Raw genomic sequence first — 19492 nt, forward strand, 5'->3', positions numbered from 1 at the left:
TGTGGGCTCCACCTGTGAGCCGTTGCGCGGCTCTGCCCACAGGGGGAGATGAGGAGCATGTACAGGGCTCCACCCTTGGCTCCGCCCCAGCAGGAAGTATAAGTGCTGAGGTCCTGCGAGTCCGCCCTCAGTTCAGCATAGTCGCAGGCAGGCTCAGTTGTAAGCCGATTAAAACCACAGTTTACTTCAACTCGTGTCTCTGAATGAATTGATGGTCGCATCAATTTAATCAGCTTAAAAACTACTATGGAATCAGCCCTCAAACCTGACCGACTGGAACTCGATCCACAGGCTGCAGAAGCAAAGGAAATTCTTTTGCATTGGCTTTGGTGCTTCAAGGCCTACCTCCCCTCTTACAGAAGAACAGAAACTCAGTCTTCTCCACGCACGGGTGAGCCATCGTATTTCTACTCAACCTGATGTAACTGACTCTTATACAGAGGCCCTCACGATACTCGACTGCCAGTACGTGTGGCCCGTGAATGAAGTCTACGCACGACACATCTTTACAACTCGCCGCCAGCGCCCTGGGGAGTCGCTAGAAGACTATCTGCGCGACCTTAAAACCCTAGCACGCGAATGTAACTTCCAGGCCGTGACAGCCTCCCAGCACATGGAACTCGCCGTCCGAGACGTGTATGTTGCAAGGGTCCAATCCAATTATGTGCAACAGCGTCTTCTCAAGAAAGGGACCCAGGACCTGGAGGACACGGCTAAACTAGCGATCTTGTTAGAAGTCGCTTTCCAAAGCTTAACTGCGTTCCCGGCCGATCACATGACCCCATCATGGACCCCCGACCAGAGACTGCCCCAGGCCTGCGCCGCGCGGCCACCCGCCCACCACGGAGGGCTATCATTCCACTTTTGTTGCCAGCCCCAACACCCCCGGCAGCATTGCCCAGCCTGCAACACGACCCGCAGCAGCTGCGGGCGGAAAGGGCACTTTGCTAAGGTTTGCCTGGCGAAAGCTAAAAACTCGAACCCTAACCCGAACACTCGCTCCTCCGACTCCCCCGACTCCCAGGCCCGCAGACCCCGCAATGTGGCAGCGTGTCTGCCAACTCCGCCTCCGCACAACATATGTGACTCATGGGGGCCGCCATCTTGTCAATCCTCCCCCACGCGGCCGGCCATGTGCGATTCATGGGGACCGCCATCTTGGGCGCCATGTTCCTTGCCGCTCGCCACATGTGATCTATGGGGCGGCCATCTTGGACGCCATCTTCCTCGCCGCCCACCACGTGCGATCAACGGGGACCGCCATTTTGGCCATCATCCGCTACGCCACTCGAAGATTATGACCTCTGCAAACACGGGGCCGCTCCAGCACCGCCGACCACGCCACCGACTACCCGCAGCTCAGTGCAGTCACTTTGGGTCAGTCGCGGCCAAAGCACCTCAAGAGCTCCATGATGTCCGTCCAGATCAACGGATACGAGACACCGTGTCTGTTCGACTCCGGGAGCACTCAGAGCTTTGTTCACCCAGATCTGGTAAGGCGCTGCTTGCTCCCGATATTCCCGACACAGCAAACAATCTCCCTCGCCTCGGGGTCGCACTCAGTTCAGATACAGGGGCGCACTACTGCGACGCTAACAATACAGGGCGCCGACTACACCAATTTCCAATTGTATGTGCTCCCAGACCTCGACGCCCCCCTCCTCCTTGGACTAGATTTCCAGTGCAACCTCAGGAGCCTAACACTCAGCTTTGGCTCACCCCTTCTCCCACTCACTATATGTAGTCGACCCCCCTCCACTCTTCGCTAATCTCACCGCCAACTGCAAACCAGTGGCCACTCACAGCAGGAGGTATAGCCTGCAGGACAGGGTGTTTATCAGATCGAAGTCCGGCGTCTTTTGCGTGAAGGAATCAGTAATAGCCCCTGGAGAGGTCAGTAATAGCCCCTGGAGCGCTCAGGTGGTGGTCGTCAAAACCGGGGAAAAGCTCCGGATGGTGGTTGATTACAGCCAGAACATTAACCGGTTCACGCACCTCGATGCGTATCTCCTCCCCCGGATTGCAGACATGGTAAATCAGATCGGCCAGTACCGTATATTCTCCACGGTGGATCTGAAGTCTGCATACCACCAGCTCCCAATCCGCCCGGAGGACCGCCACTACACAGCGTTCGAGGCAGACGGCAGCCCTTTCCATTTCCTCCGGGTTCCCTTTGGCGTCACGAATGGGGTTTCAGTGTTCCAACGAGCAATGGACCAAATGGTGGACCAGTACGGGCTGCGGGCCACGTTTCTGTACTTGGATAACGTCACCATTTGCGGCCATGACCAGCAGGACCATGACGCCAACCTCCACCGATTTCTCCAAACCAGCCAAAAACTCAATCTCACATATAATAAGGAGAAAAGCATTTTCCGCACAACCAGGCTCGCCATCCTCGGCTACGTTGTGGAAAACGGGGTCCTAAGACCCGACGCTGACCGTATGCATACAACTTCCTCTCCCTCACTGTCCCAAGGCCCTCAAGAGGTGCCTCGGATTTTTTTCATACTACGCCCAGTGTGTCCCCCAGTATGCGGACAAAGCCCACCCACTATTTAAGGCCACGCTCTTCCCACTGTTAGCCGAGGCTCACCAGGCCTTAAACTGCATTAAGGCGGACATCGCCAAAGCTGCCACGTGGGCGGTAGATGAGTCCATCCCATTCCAGGTGGAGAGCGACGCCTCAGAAGTCACTCTCGCTGCCACTCTGAACCAGGCAGGCAGGCCAGTAGCGTTCTTTTCCCGAACCCTCTCCGCATCTGAACTTCGACACTCCTCAGTCGAAAAGGAAGCCCAAGCCATTGTGGAAGCCGTACGGCACTTGAGGCACTACCTCGCAGGTAGGAGGTTTACCCTCATCACCGACCAGAGATCGGTTGCCTTTATGTTTGACAACTCGCAGTGGGGCAAAATCAAGAATGACAAAATCTTGCGGTGGAGGATTGAACTCTCCACCTATAATTACGATATAGTATATCGTCCTGGGAAGATCAATGAGCTCCCAGATGCGCAAGATGACCGACTACAGGCTATCCACAATAACCTCTGCCATTTGGGGGTCACCCGGCTCGCCCACTACATCAAGGCCCGCAACCTTCCCTTCTCCACCGAGGAGGTTAAAGCCGTCACCAGGAACTGCGCGATCTACGTGGAGTGTAAACCGCACTTATATAGACCAGACAAGGCCCGCCTGGTAAAGGCATCCCGGCCCTTTGAACGCCTGAGTATTGATTTCAAAGGGCCCCTCCCTTCGAACAACCGCAACATCTGCTTTCTTTATATTATAGACGAGTTCTCCCATTTCCCTTTTGCCATCCCATGCCCCAGTATGACCACCCCCACGGTTATCAGAGCCCTGCACAGCGTCTTCACCCTGTTCGGTTTCCCCAGCTATGTCCACAGTGACAGGGGTTCGTCCTTCATGAGCAACTAACTGCCTCAGTACCTGCTCGGCAAGGGCATTGCCTCGAGCAGGACTACCAGTTATAACCCCAGGGAGAACGGGCAGGTGGAGAGGGAGAATGCGAAGGTCTGGAAGACCGTTCTACTGACCCTATGGTCCAGGAATCTTCCGACCTCCCACTGGCAGGAGGTCCTCCCCGATGCGCTCCATGCTATTAGGTCCCTCCTTTGTACGGCCACAAACCGGACTCCTCATGATCGCTTATTTGTCTTCCCTCGGGGAACTAACACGGGGGCCTCGCTGACATCCTGGTTGAGGATACCGGGTCCTGTCCTCCTTCGGAAGTACGTCTGGACGCATAAGACAGACCCCCTGGTAGAGAGGGTCCTGCTTCTGTACTCAAACCCCCACTACGCATTTATCGAGCACCCCGATGGCTGGCAGGACACCGTTTCCCTCTGGGATCTGGCACCCGCAGGATCCACTACCACTACAGCCGATGTACCTCCCACACTACACCCCACCCGACCCCCCATGCCCTGCGCCCCTGCACCTATTTGCTTATCGCGCTCCCTTCCACCCGTCACACCGGTCCGCAAGAACGAAGCGCTGGAAGAACCACCCCCGGTGTCCACCCTCGGATTCACACCAAACATCCTTCCACAGCCATCCGAAGCGGCTGCAGCACCAGTGCTTTGTCGGTCTCAACGCACGATTCGGGCGCCGGACCGACTGAACTTGTAGACCCGTCACCCCCGCCGGACTTGATTTTTTTAACAAGGGGTGAATGTGGTGAATGTGTAACCACTATAAATTCACACTGTACATTACTGTGTCCCTGTGGGCTCCACCTGTGAGCCGTTGCGTGGCTCTGCCCACAGGGGGAGATGAGGAGTATGTACAGGGCTCTGCCCTTGGCTCCGCCCCCAGCAGGAAGTACAAGTGCTGCCGTCCTGCGAGTCCGCCCTCAGTTCAGCGTAGTCGCAGGCAGGCTCAGTTGTAAGCCGATTAAAGCCACAGTTTACTTCAACTCGTGTCTCTGAATGAATTGATGGTCGCATCAGGCAGGCCCGGTTCACTGTGTTGAAGGAAAGAATTAAGGGCTGGGTTCCATCATGGAAGTATCTTTACCATTTTGTCTGTGGGCTAGGGGCAGTAGGAGTGGTTCCTCCCAGCCACCACGTTACTTCCGTGTGATGAGATGCCTGAGGTGAACCGATACCCTCTCTATCCCCCAGGATGACCAACTCCCTCTTCCCCCTCCCGATGTGTGATTTCTGCGCCACATTGCCCAAACCCCCATGTCAGGCTTCCCTCTTCCGCTGCTTTAAAACTGGTCCTGCGACTGAATTTACCAGGACCTTCAGGAAACATTGCTTCTGACTCTTCCCAGCTGCACATTTTCCCTGTTCCGCCACCCCTCCCTCTCCCCTTCCCTATTTCCTTCTGACTTTGCAGTTACTATCTGGCTCAAAGAGTCCGTCCCCATTCCAGTTGGCGTGACAAGGCATAGACCAATCATGGTGGGACTATTGGTGCAGGGCAGTTCAGAGGTGACAGCCTCCAGGAAAAGACCAACTAGAGTAGGCATCACTAAACCAGGAGGTGTCACAAATCGAATGCAGAAGAATTAGACTTAAATATGGGTGGCATGATTGGGAAATTGGGAGATGACACTAAAATTGGCCAAGTAGTTGATAGTGAAGAGGACAGCTGTCGACTCCAGAATTAGATCAATTGTTTGGCTGAATGGGCAGAGAAGTGGCGGAATTCAGTCCAGAAAAGTGTGAGGTGATACATTTGGGAAGGGCAAACAATGCAAGGGAATATTCATTAAACAGGAAGATATTGAGATAGTTGAGGAAGTGAGAGGCCTTGGACTGCACGTCCACAGTCCTTGAAGGTGGCAAGACAGGTGATCACAGTGGTCAACAAAGCATATTGAATGCTTTCCTCTATTGGGCAAGGTATTGAATACAAAAGCAGGGATGTAATGATGAAACTGTGCAAAATGCTGGAATTTTGTGTACCATCCTGGTCTCCACATTTGGACATAATTGCCCCAGAGAGACTGCAGAGCAAATTTACAAGAATGTTGCCAGGGTTTGAAAGTTTCAGCTATGAGAAAAGATTGAATAGGTGAGGGTTGTGTCCTTTAGAACAGATGAGGCGAAGGGGTGACCTAACTGAGGTGTTCAAAATTATGAGGGGCCCAGCGAGGGTAGACAGGAAAGACAGGTTGCACAGTGGCACAGTGGTTAGCACTGCTGCCTCACAGCACACAGACATGGGTCAATTCTGGCCCTGGGCGACTGTCTGTGTGGAGTTTGCACATTCTCTGCATGTCTGCATGGGTTTCTTCTGGGTGCTCCGGCTTCCTCCCACAGTCCAAAAATGTTCAGATTAGGTAGTTTGGCGATGCTGAATTTCCCCTTATTGCCCAAAGGTTAGATGGGGCTACAGGGTTAGGGCGGGAGAGTGGATCTAGGCTATGGTCCTCTTTGGAAGGGTTGGTGCAGACTCAATGGGCTGAATTGCCTCTTTCTGCACAGTAAACTTCCTACGGTTCTTTCTAAGAATACAGATAAACTAAACGGACAATTTCTTGTCAGGGGAAACTCTTCCTCAAGACAAAGGTATTAAAACTGAATGAGATTAAGTACTGAGGCAATCTGAAGAAGATATTTGTCATCTCATTCGAAGAACAGGAGTTGAAAACACAGTCTCAAAGGAAGACCTTGCATGATTTCTGAGTGTTTCCCTTGTCAGCCTGACAGCTAAAGTGTTTTTGCTTATGTTTTTATGCATCTTGAGCAGCTGGCTGTCATTTTGAAGTGAAGCTGTCTCATGTCTCCACACACCAAGGCTCCCCGTGGTCCACGGGTCAGTTAGTGTCACCCTGAAATAAACCTGAATCATTCAACTCGATATGGACAGACAACTACCTCACAAGATCAAAATAGCAATTGATTGAATTACAGGTGATTGCAACTGTCCACGCAGTCTGGTGCACATTAGAGCACCAGACACTTGCAGGTTTAATTGTGGGTACGTATATATGAGAACACAAACATTGGTAAGAGTACATCTGGTGCATAGTAGAAGATTGTGAGAAGTGTTCCACTTGGACAGCTGCTAGCCGTGTTCAGATTCCTTGGTCAAGGTCAGTTATCCCTGGCTGACAGATTTATGCATGACCCCAACCTAACTCACAACATCTTCTTGGCAGTGAGAATGATAAAAATTCGGAGACAGGCAACTGCTCCAAATTCATGGGTGTGTTTGCTACATCCTCTCACCTCACTCAGATTGAAGGATGAACTAAGGACAGACCCCATTGTGTGTTTTTTTTAAACATTCATTTTCTGGATATGACTCATGACAAGGTTGGCATTTATCACCCGTCCCCAGATGTCCTGACATTGATTATGATTCTGACTCAATAAGCCGCAAGAGTCAACCCATGGGGAGATGTGACTAAAGTCAATTATAGGGCAGGCCCAGGAAGGACAGTAGGTTTGCTTCCCTCGAGCACGTTACTGCTGACCATTTTGTATTTTTTAAATTAAATTCAAGTTGTTAAACTGCCATTGTGGGATTGAACTCGTACTCTTTGGATTGATAGCCAAACCAGAAATGAAAAGTTATTTTTGCCAAGAATTATTATGGTGCCATTTCTTTAGGCACAAAATGGCCACCTAAGTGTCCAAAATGGTGTGAGGAACATGCTCATTCATTCATGATTGTTCCTCCCACCAATTGGATTAAGCAGAGAAAATTGTTTTCCATTCTGCAAATAGGTCCTATCCAGATGGAAATCATAGAACCATGGGATGGTTGCAGCACTGAAGGAGGCCATTCAGCCCTTTGTGTCTGTTCTTGCTTTCTCCAAGAGCAACTCAACTAATGTCAATCTCCCCACCTTTTCCCCAAAGCCCTGCAAATTTTTCCTCTCCAGATTATTATCCAATTCTCTTTGGAAACTGACAATTGAACCTGCCTCAACCACTCTTGGACATTCGCCCATTCCAGATCCTAACTACTCGCTGCTTGAAAACCATTTTCCTCACGTCACCAATCTTTCTTTTGCCTATAACTTTAAAACTTGACTCAAAAAGTCTTGGGCTGAATTCTCCGCATTTGGAATGCTCCATTTTGCCGGCAGCTGGGGATTTCCCAACGGCGTGCTGCTGCTCCACAATGGGAAACCCCATTGACCAGCCGGCGTAACGGAGCATCCCGCCAGCGGGGTGAAACAGAAATGTGGCGCGGCGGGACGGAGAATCCTGCCCCTTACTAAAGGTACCTCTGGCTACTGAGCAACAACTTTTTTACTTCCCAGAGCTTGTTTTCTTTTCATGCCATAACCCTCTCTAAGCACAATTGAAGCACAGTTTGAACTGACCAAACCCCCACAAATACAAGCCTTTGGCATTAATCTAACTAGAGTTTTACTCATCTTATAAAGAACCTTAAAGTGAACCCACTTCGATCTATACCTTGGGCTGGATTCTCCAAACGCCCCCCCCCCCCCCGCCAGGTTGGAGAATCCCCGGGACGTGGTATGAATCCCGCCCTGACGCCGGCTGCCGTATTCTTCAGCGCAGGTTTTTGGGCGGGGCCATGCCGGTCGGGGGCCGCTGGAAGCGCCCTGCCCCCCCCCTGGCAATTCTCCAGGGCCCGTTTTGGCCAGTCCCGCCGGCGTGGATTGGACATGGTCCCACACGGCGGGACCTGGCGGGTAAGTTAGCTGGTGCGGTCCTTGGGGGGGGGGGGCGGGGGATCCGACCCAGGGGGGGGGGACCCCACGGTGGCCTGGCCTGCGTTTGGGGCCCACCAATCTGCGGGCGGGCCAGTGCCATGGAGGCACTTCTTCCTTCTGTGCCGGCCCCTGTAGGTCTCCGCCATGGCTGGCACGGAGAATACATCCCCCTTTGCATGCGGCAGAACACGCCGGTCGGTCTGCGCATGCGCGGAACAACGCCGGTGGTTCTGCGCGTGCGCTAACTCGTGCAGTCCCTTCGGAAGTGCTGAGAATTCGGTTACTTCCATTCGGCCTGACTCTGGAGTGGTTTGCGCTGTTTTTGACACCGGAGTCAGGCCATCGCGCAGATCGCGGAGAATCCCACCCCAAATCTCTAATATTTAACACTACAAATATAGCTAATCTCAAACTACCTCTTCTTTCCTGGCACCTGTAACTCTTTGCAATTTGGAAAAATGTGACAGAAATGTGATGGAGATGTCACGGTGGCACAGTGGTTAGCACTGCTGCCTCATAGCACCAGGGGAAAAAGGTTCAATTCCTGCCTTGGGTGACTGTGCGGAGTTTGCACTTTCTCCCTCCGTGGGTTTCCTCTGGGTGCTCTGACTTCCTCCCACAGCCCGAAGATGTGCAGGTTGGTGGATTGGTCATGCTGAATTGCCCCTTTGAGTCCAAAAGGTTAGGCGGGGTAACTGGGATAGGGAGGGTGCTCTTTCAAGGATGCAGAAGGTGGGTCAAATGGCTCCTTCTGCACTCAAACGTTTCTGTGTTTCTATGAGAAGCAGATCAAGGGTTTGAGTTAGCTGCTTTTTTGGGAGATGTTTGTAACCACGCAGTTTCTGAAATAGTCACAAGTAATATTAGCAACAAATTGTTATTTGAAAGTGTTGCATTACTTGCAGAATATTTTGGTTGTGTAGACTACTTGAGTCGTGTTGAAACTAAATACCTCCTCTGTGCTTGTATATAAACTACTACTCTCTTGCACCAACTAATACAGCATAGATTGGGGATTAAACCTGCAACCTTCTTGATCTACCTGGCTCTGTTACTATCCACCTAAACCTGCTGGATGTTCAAGGAGAACTCACTCTTTATTTTTATTGTTTCAGAGATGTGTTTCCTCAAGGCCTACCTGATGAATATGCTTTTGTTGCAACATTCAAGTTCCGAAAAGCTTCACGAAGAGAAGACTGGTACATCTGGCAAATTATTGACAAATATGGGATTCCACAGGTATACCGTCACGTGTTTCTTCTTCATTCAAAAATGATATGGCCTGGAAAACTGGATAGGTGTGAACAATTAGAACACAATAATTTGCCGCAAAATCATAGGCCAGGATTTTTAGGATGGCGGGGATTTCCTTCCCACTACCCAAATAGTTGACGGCCAAAGCATCTTTGCTGACATTGGCTCCCAGGAGCGTTAATTAGCTGAAGGGAGGACTTCGACCCTCAGTCTGGAGGAAGTTGTTGTTTCAGAGAACTGCCTGTCTAGTCTCAGCAGCACCAGAATCTTCAGTGGACAGAATCTGCGATTGCAATCAGTCCCCAGAGTTTAAGTCCTGGGCATCCAGGACCAGGTAAGTGTTGGAGTCTCAGGAGGGATGTGAGGCCTGAGGGAGGGTGAGCAGAGAGGGTGAGGTTGTTGGTAGAGATGCAGGAGGGTGGAAGGCAACACCTGCAGGGAAAGGCCTATTAGGGGGGGGGGGGGGGGGGGGGGGAAGGAGGGGGTCAGGGGAGGAGAGCGTGGGAGGTGATTGAAGTTGAAGGGAGACCATTGATATACCCAAATCCTTCCTGAGGCCTAAGCAGAGTTACTTTCTGGGCATTCCCTCCTGCCCTGAATTCCTCCTGACAGCCTGAAAAATAAGGGTGGGCAGGAAATGGGCTTCACATGGTCAATAGGTGGCCACTAAAAGACTCAATTGGAGCAAGGGTGAGTGCGGGTCAAGTGAGATGACCACCCAAGACACCCTTCCCCCTCACCTGCCACCCCAGCAGGGGAATGTAAAATTCTGCCCATAGAATCAATGCACATTGCACTGGGTGGGATTTTACACACACACACATGCACACACACACACACACACACACACACACATGTGTTCTGAGGCGGTGGAGATGATTTAGCGAGTGAAAACTGCTCATGGGAGCAGTGTTGGTGATGGATTTCATCTCCGAACTGAAAAGTAAGGATATCTTAGGGGTTATGGTTAAATCAGAAGATATATGACGAGAGCTAAGAACTAGGAGAGAAACGATCAAATTTCAGTCCACCAAACAACTGAAGTCACAAAGAGTTGAAGATCTGGGGACAGATCATGGAAAATATGCAAGATTCGAAACATAACAATATTAAAGATATTGACCATCCCAAGGTTATAGAATTCCTACAGTGCAGAAGGAGGTCATTGGGTTCATCGAGTCTGCACCGACCCTCTGAAAGAGCACCCTACCGAGGTCCATTCTCCGCCCTATCCCCCACAACCCCACCTAACCTGCACGTTTGTACACTGAGGGGCAATTTACCTTCACCAATCCAACCGGACTACCCGAAAGAAACCCACGCAGACAAGGGGAAAATGTGCCGGAATAGAATGGAATTAAAATAAATAAAGGTCAGCAAACAGAGGGATGTTTTTAAATGCATCCCACATAGCTTCAAAGATCAGTACATTTCGTCAGTTCTGAGAAATGAAATGGGTGAAATCTTCAATATCATCATCCTGTTATATATTTACCATGATCTGTCTCAGGATCTTCTTTCCTGTCTGATTCCTAATGTTTGCTAATATTGGGGTTAATTTGAGTGACGAGGCAGAGAACAGTTGGAAAATGGTGAGTAAAACATAAACTTCAAAACAAGAATAGAAAATGATAATGAAGAGACAAAGAAAAGTGTGCTGGGCTGGCAAAAGTCAATGTTCAGCATTAACGCCAAGTGATCTCGCCCAAATTAATTCTTGCAGATGCTCCAGCAAGCAGATTAATAGAACTAAAATGAAAAAAACCTTCAAACGGATGAATTACAAAATGCACTTGTCTAAGGAGAAAGGGTGAGCTCTGTGGATTAAAAAAGTGATTAAGACTCGGTTAGTTTGGAACTAATTTTTTCCTTCAGTAGAGGTGTCAGTAACCAGGGAACATAGATTTAATGTAAGGAGAATGAGAATTGGAGGGGATTTGAGGGAAAACCTTTCCACGCAGAGGGTGGTGGGAAACTGGAACTGACTGCCTGAAAGGATGGTAAAGGCAGGAAGCATCATAACATTTAAGAAGCATTTAGATGGAAACGTGACTCGCCATAGCATACAAAGCTACGGGCCAAGTGCTGGAAAATAGGATAAGAATAGATTGGTGCTTGATGGCCGGTGCAGACCCGATGGGCCCCTCAGTGCATTAAAGCTCTTTGCCTGCCATTCTACCACCGTGCTGGGAATGCCAGGTGAATCGCAGGAAAGGCCCAAATTGCGCCAGGCGTGAAAACTTGCGCAAGCCACCTGATTCGTAGCACCCGGTGCGATCTGGATCACACTCAGCCAGATATTCAATTTCAAATTATAATTTAAATATGCTCTTTTAAATATGCAAGGCTGCTTTGATGCTGCATTTACCCGGCGCCCGAGACTTAGCTCCGCACCAACGAGGCCTCAACTGCACACTGATTAGATTTGGTCTCCACAAGTGGTTAGGGACACGGCAGGGTAGTACCCTGGCACTTCCCCTGGCATCCAGGCAATGTCAACATAGCTGCTGGGGTGCCCAGATGGCATTGCCAGGGTGCCAGCAACACTGCCTGTGTGCCAAGCAGGCAGTGCCAGAGTGCTGGGATGCCAGGTTGGCACTGTCAAGGGTCAGGCCTGAAGGGGTCCATGCCCATGAAAGAAAGGGGAGGGGGTAAGAGGGGGTACGAAGGGTCGGGTGCGAAGAGGGTGTATGAAGAGGCCTCAAAAAGGTCGGGGGGCGTGGGGTGAAGGGAGACCAGGAAGAGTAAGTTTCTGAAAGGGGGATGGCTCAAAAGGGTGTGTGGGGCGACTTGAAAAGGGGGGCTTTCAGCAACCCCATAACAGCCCCACTTGGGCAGCGGGATAATGCCCATGTCTACGGGGAAGGGGGTGTCAGTACCCATGGGTGGTGGGTGTGGGTGACCCTCAAGGTCACTTAGAGATCAGGGCACCTTTTCAAAATAGCACCCCAATATCTGAGGAGCCAGTCTCACCGGCAAGTTCAGCTGCTCCCTGCAGGAAAAACTTCTAGCCCTGATCAAACGGTCTCTTTGCACCCGAATCGGTGACGCGATGAGGCCATTAAGTCTTGTGGGAGACCTCTGGCGAGATTTGCAATGCTCAGAACGCCTCGCAACATCTCGCCCAGCAAGGTCCGTTTGATAGCGGGGTCTTTCTTGGTCCTGCAGGTGCCGAGAAACAGCCCGCTATACGTGCCCAAAATGGGACTCTGTTTTTTAGCTGTTAAATCGCGCCGTCTAAGTGTGGTCTGGACCTGGGTGAAACTTCCCAGGCCCAAAAAGCAACTACGTGTGGGTGAATACCGGTTTGCATTTCATCCAGGAAGCCTGTGGGAAACTCCCACCCAAACCGACCCAAAATGACACACGGAATCTTTTAAGTGAATCATGCCCTTTGACAATGAAATTTTCAAGGAAACCATATGATAAAGATAGGGCTAAAAATACTCAAGAGACTCATGTGGCAGGATGCACCACCCCGCCGGGCCACATTTCTGCCTTAACCCGCCGGCAGGATGCTCCGTTACGCCGGCCAGACAATGGGGTTTCCCACTGTGACGCAGCCCCACGCCGTCGGGAAACCCCAGGGTTGCTGGCAAAACGGAGAATCCCGCCGGCGGAGAATCTCGCCCATGAGCTTTGCAAAACGTGTCATTAGGAAGTGAGTAAGGATATTTGAAGAAAAGGCAGATATAAAACAGTGAACAAGTAATCTTAAAAGAAAGAGTCAGGGCTTTTATAACCATAAAAACATTAAGTACAGTTAAACAGAGGACAGGCCTGCTGTTCCTTGCCATGGGGATGAAAGTTCTAGATAGGGTGCTCCGGTTTCCTCTCACAATCCAAAGATGTGCAAGTTAGGTGGACTGGCCATACTAAATTGCCCCTTTTTGTCCAAAGATGTGCAGGTTAGGTGAGGTTGCGAGGATGGGAGGGCAGAATGGAACTTGCTCAAGTGCCCTTTCACAGATCAATGCAGACTCGATGGGGCTAATGGCCTCCTTTTGCACCGTAAGAATTCTACGGTTCTATACAAGTGACATTCATCAGTAACGTGATGAAATCTACAAATATTGCCTTTTCTTCTTCACAGTAGTCTGAACGTGAGTTGTGAACTTGTTTAGTCATATAATTTTAACTGAGTCTACCCAGCTGTAAAGTGACAGAATTGGATCGGGCCACCCCACCTATTTTTAATTTCCGTTGCAGTCAAAAGTGACCGAGCCAGGCTTGACAGATGGATAAACAGTGAGCCACCACCCATGCATAAACTCAAATATAATGGCGTGGTCAATGTCTGTGAAACCGTCACCTAATGTAAATGAAGGCCTTCGGAAGAGGAGCATAGGAAAATGTAAAATTAAATAAATAATGATTGTAGATTAGATCTTGCAACTCGGGTCAGTGTCGCTGCTTCCAGCTGCTTCCAGATTCAACAAAGGGATTGTTGTGTTTGTTGTTGCCTCAGCTTGTGTCTAGAAGTCTGGATAAAATGATCAGGATCTACATGCACAATGATAGAGTCGTATTAACCAGGGCTGCTGGCTCATACTTGAGAATTAATACTGTGACAGATGATTCACAGGGTCAGTGGCTGAAATCAGTTTAAGTGGAAAGGCCTCTCTGCAGTCAGAATGACCAGTGACATCTTCCTTTGCATTATTCAGGTTTCCATTCGATTGGATGGTGAGAACAAAGCTGTGGAATACAATGCAGTTGGGCTGCGGAAGGATGCCGTGAGGACTGTTTTCAGAAACCGAGAAGTCAGCGGCTTATTTGATCGCAATTGGCACAAGATGGCACTAAGCATTCAAACGAGCAGCGTCTCTCTCTACATTGACTGCAAACTGATTGAAACGCTGCCAATGGAAGAACGGGAGAACATCAATATTCGAGGGAAAACAGTAATTGGCAAACGCCTGTATGATAGTGTCCCAATTGATGTGAGTAATGTCCCATTTTTGCATTAAAATCAGAAAATAAATTGTATCCTGAGGTTACCGAAAAAAATTCGTTTCAGTTCACTTAATTCGGACAGTGGCACAGAAATGTCATTACGCAGCATCCAATAAGGGTCCGCTATGGTGTCCAAGTGCTGTGCGCATGTCAGAAATGTATTCCATTTTGGTTAGAGAATCCCATTGTAGTCCCGGACCTGCCTAATGTCAGCATGCGATTTTACCAAATCAGTTTGGGTTGACAATAGTGGTTCTAGCTCCTTTACCAAATTGGAACTTAATTGCAATTAATCACGTACCGCACATGCAGAGGTCAGTTTTCTCAGGGGCAAAGCTGTCAACGAATGATTGTTAAACTTACAGTTGGAGCCTCCTACTAATAAGGTAAATGGGGAGGCGAGAAGAACAGGAATGCTTTTCAGGGCTCCACGTTACAAACATGGTTGTTGTCAGCCGCTGCTCTCCCCTTGATGATTTCCTCTCCTCTCCCTACTTGTTTGTTGCTCTCAGCTGGCATTCCAGGCAACCAAACTCACTTCTTCTTGTGTTTGATGAACTGTCTCTGTGCCTGGTCATATATAAGTGAGGTCACCAGATCATCTTCCTTTACTCCTGACGCTGGTCTCAGTGAGTGTCTCTGGAGGTGATGTGGAGGCTGAGGTTATATCATCAACTTCTACAACCTTCCAACAGAGACACACAATTGCTGCAAAATCTGACACTTGTCGAGAAGGACCATGGAATGGAATGGTTTCTGTACTGCTGGGGCAATGGAAATGTCACCCAGGGAAGCAACCATAGATCAGAGTGATGGAGGAGTAAGAATAAATGTATATTCTGGAGTTTTCTTGACTACTTGTCAATTCGGGAGAAATTTAACTAGGTTCTCACAGCCTTAGCTGATCGGCCAAGTATTTCTTTAGGTTTTCTGCCTACTGCATGAGATTCTGACATCTGGAATATTCCTCACATCTGGAACTGCTAGTATAAGTAGCATGTCAGACCTCTGGTTTGATACTTGCCTTGATCTGAATTAGGAGATCTCAGCTTGCCAATAAAGTTACTGTAATTATCCTCAGATGGGCTGGGGCGTGAGATCAGCCAGACCTTTCCCCTCCTTCCTTCTCCGTCATACTTAGAAGTATCCAGGTAAACAGATAAAAAGTGGTAAAGCTATTTTAAAATGAAAAGAGGCAGAAAGTTTTTCCAAGTACCTTTATAGAAAAATGGCTTTGAAATGTACATGGTGGGATTCTCCATCCCGCCAGCCCCGTTTTCCAGCACGCCCACGCTGGCAGCGGGATTCTCCATTCCCAAAGCCGGCCAATGCGGTTTCCCATTGTGGCCACCCCCAAGCCATCGGGAAATCTGAGGGTGTGAGTGCGCAGCCGGCGAAGCGGAGGATCACGCTGGTGGAGATGCATAAGAGGGGAGCTAAGAATATGGTTTAATGACATCAATTTATTAGAACAAGCAATAATTATCATCTATTAAGGGAGTTTTTTGAACTTGTATAGTGTTTAGAAAGGTTAAAGAAAATTCCACACTCAGAGTGGAGACATCATCCAGCAATATGCTGATGTGGCAAAGGACAAAGCCACCTGCAAGACTCGTATCAGTAACTTAATTTGTAGTAACATGTTTTTACTGTCTGCAGTTTGTTAAAGTAGCCGACACGGTTAATAGGGCTGAGCCAGTTAGCAACAAGGGAAGAGATTAGAGAGGAGACGTGGAGGGATCAGGATAAAAAATACTTGTGAACACCCGCAACTTGTTTAGTATAAAAGTTTGAACCATACAATGTTCAAATATAAATAAGGTTTGCCGACGTGACTCACAATGTATTAGCATTGCCTGATTTCTCAAGTGGCCAGAGTCAGCTTCAGGGATCTTTCTCTGAGGCTGTGTTCTCCCAACACATTGGTTAATGAACAATCGTTCTGTACCTGGGTATCCTGGGATTATTTTGTGTCATGATCTGCTCCACAGCAGTTATAATAATAATCTTTAGTGTCACAAGTAGGCTTACATTAACACTGAAATGAAGTTACTGTGAAAAGCCCCAAGGCGTCACATTCCAGCGCCTGTTCAGGTACACAGGGAGAATTTGGAATGTCCAAATTACCTAACAGCACGTCTTTCGGGACTTGTGGGAGGAAACCGGAGCACCCGGAGGAAACCCACGCAGACACAAGTAGAATGTGCAGACTCCACACAGACAGTGACCCAAGCTGGGACTCAAACCTGGGACCCTGGAGGTGTGAAGCAACAATGCTAACCACTGTGCTACCGTGTTGCCCACATTTGAAACTGGGCATTCTCTTGCTCTTTGGTAAATATAAAATTCATAGAATTCAAATCTCACAGCACAGAGCGAGCCCATTCAGCCTGTCTAGTCTCTTCTGGCTCTTTAAAAGAGCAGTAATGCTTCGTCAATAGAATCGTAGATACTTACGGCACGAAGGTCACTCCTCGTTGACAAGAATAGGATCGAGTCGAGTTATGAGGGTCAAATCCACAGAAGGAACAGGAAAGCTGGCAGAACCTATGAAGTGGAGGGTGCCAGATAAATTTGTAATATTCAATAACTATTTTGTAAAAATAAACTGTTGTGCTTCTACATCTTTCTCCAGTTTGATCTTCAACGAATTGTCATTTATTGTGATGCCAAGGATACGGAACTGGAGAGCTGCTGTGATCTTCCTAGCAACCCAGTGAGTAAAAAGTGAAGCATGCCAAAAAGGAAACAAATCGTCCTCACAGCTTTAGAGCTAATTTACATAGTTTTCCTCATATTCAACAAGTATTCTTTCAGGGAAACCATCATTATCTACAAAGCCCCATGCTTTCAGCCAACCGGCCAATCAGGACATTTGCTTCCGAAAGTATCTCCACTTTTCCATTCTCTATCATAGAACCATAGAATTTCTACAGCGCAGAATGAGGACATTCGGCCCATTGAGTCTGCACCCACCCTCTGAAAGAGCACCCTGCCGAGGCTCATCCTCCGCCCTATCCCCGTAACCTCACCGAAACAGCAGGTGCGGGATTCTCCGCACTGCGCACCACATTTCTGCCCCGACCCGCCAGCGGGACTCTCCGTTACGCTGGCCGGTCGATGGGGTTTCCCATTGTGGGGCAGCTCCACGCCATGGGGAAAAATCCGGGCACCGGCATAAGAGAGAGAATCATGCTGGCGGAGAATCCCTCCCCACATCTTTGGTTATCAGTGGGAAAAGTTTCAAAGGAATAATAGACAATAGAAAATAAAAAAATCTATTCCAATTTTTATTAACGTTGGTGGAAAATTGTTTTCATTTATATAGTTGGAAAAGATATGAAACCAACTACAGACTCCCTGGGTGGGATTCTCCCGCAACTGGCTGGATGGCCCGACGCCAGCGCCAAGAACCACTCCGGCGTCGGGCTGCCCGGATGTTGCGGAATCCTCTGGATTTCCGGGGGCTAGGCCGGCGGCAATGGCATGTTCTGGCGCATGCCAAGAACTGCCGCCGTGTTTCCTGCACATGCGCAGTGGTTTCTTCTCTTCAAAAATGAGAACCAGTCATGATGACCACGCCAGGGGCGCAGAGACGAGTATAGCCCTGGGCAGTGAGATACATGGCCTGGCACCCTAATCAGGTTGGCACTGCCAGGGTGCCAGGGGTCAGTAGCAGATTGACACTGAAGTGGGCACTGCTGGGGTCACTGAAGTGGGTATTGGCAAGTGCGCTCTGGCAGTTAGGTAACTATCCTCCATTGTGGGGGGGGGGGGAGTTCATATGTGTGGTGCGAGGGGGGAGGGAAAGGTCTGATGACAGCTTTGGAAAGGGGGAGAGCCCCAATGACAGCATGGGGGCGATGGTACAGAGGGTTGATAGTCTACCCTGATATTTCTGTAGTGGGGGGAAGATGGTACAGTTTCCCGATACTTCAGTGGTGGGGGGGGGGCGGTTGAACCCCATGACATTTCAAAGGTTGGGGGGTCGCCTTGAAGCTTCAGCGGGTGGTCCACTGTGTTCATGGGGGGGTTTGAGGGAACTTATTTTAAACTCAAATTGGGGCGCCCTTTAAAAATGGCAGCGCAGCCTCTGTGGGGCTGGCCTTTCTGCCTCTATCAGGCCCTGCCAGACCAGAGTGATGGCGCAAACCGTGCCTCAGACCTTCTCTGCGCTTAGTGCCAGAAAACCTGGAGAGAAACACGCAGGTTTTCAGCTAGACCCTGACACTGCCATTTTTGGGAGGAAATTTTACCCATAATCAGACAAAATGTCATGCTGACCCAAGGAAGAGGTGGTTTTAAAGCCGAGGTTGTAGAATAAGAGTTATAAAGAGACAGGCAAGTTTCAGGAGAAAATTCCGGAGTTTAGGGCCAAACAGAATAAGAATTAGGAATGGTACAGTGAAAGCAGTAAGGTGCGCCAGGAGGCCAGAGTTCTCAGAAGTGTAAAGACACAAAGAGATTCAAATGCAAGATGCAGGTTGGCAGTGTGAGATCAAAAAAACAGGGGGGACCTGAAAGGGGAATGGGGGAGGGGTGACGGCCTGGGCTTCCGGAAGCTCACCAGCAGGAAATCCCTCTAAGTGCAGCCGAAGCAGGGAGAAACTCTGAGGCCAAAAGAAATGGCAAAGTGTCATTGGAAGGATCAGTACGTTTGCAGATGGCACAAAGGTTGGCCGGGTGGTTAACAGTGAGGTTGAGTGTCTTGGGTTACAAGAAGATCGAGACGGGATGGTCAAATGGGCTGAAAAATGGTGGAATGAATTCAACCCTGAAAAGTGTGAGGTGATACACTTTGGAAGGAGTAATTTGACAAGGAAGTATTCAATGAATGGCCCAACACTGGGAGGTTCTGAGGAACAAGGGGATCTTGGCATGTTTGTCCATAGATCTCTGAAGGCAGAAGGGCTGGTTCATAGGTTGGTGAAAACAGCATATGGGGCACTTGCCTTTAAAAATTCAGGCATAGATTACCAAAGCAGGGAGGTCATGTTGGAGTTGTATAGAACTCTGGTGAGGCCACAGCTGGAATACTGTGTGCAATTCTGGTCACCACATTATAGGAAAGATATGATTACACTGGAAGGGGTGCAGAAGCGATTCACCAGGAT

The 19492-nt window shown here is 49.3% G+C and overlaps 1 protein-coding gene across 1 annotated transcript in view; it reads left to right on the plus strand.

Annotated features, from left to right (window-relative positions):
- The window catches only part of col22a1 (collagen, type XXII, alpha 1), a 375895-nt gene that overhangs the window by 135460 nt on the left and 220943 nt on the right, over positions 1–19492 (plus strand). Inside the window, exons 6-8 of the mRNA XM_038808788.1 lie at positions 9284–9407; positions 14090–14365; positions 17014–17094. Of these exons, the coding sequence (XP_038664716.1) occupies positions 9284–9407; positions 14090–14365; positions 17014–17094 (481 nt within the window). The remainder of the gene's footprint in view (positions 1–9283; positions 9408–14089; positions 14366–17013; positions 17095–19492) is intronic.

Source organism: Scyliorhinus canicula, chromosome 10, assembly GCF_902713615.1.
Source record: "Scyliorhinus canicula chromosome 10, sScyCan1.1, whole genome shotgun sequence".
Classification (NCBI taxonomy): domain Eukaryota; kingdom Metazoa; phylum Chordata; class Chondrichthyes; order Carcharhiniformes; family Scyliorhinidae; genus Scyliorhinus; species Scyliorhinus canicula.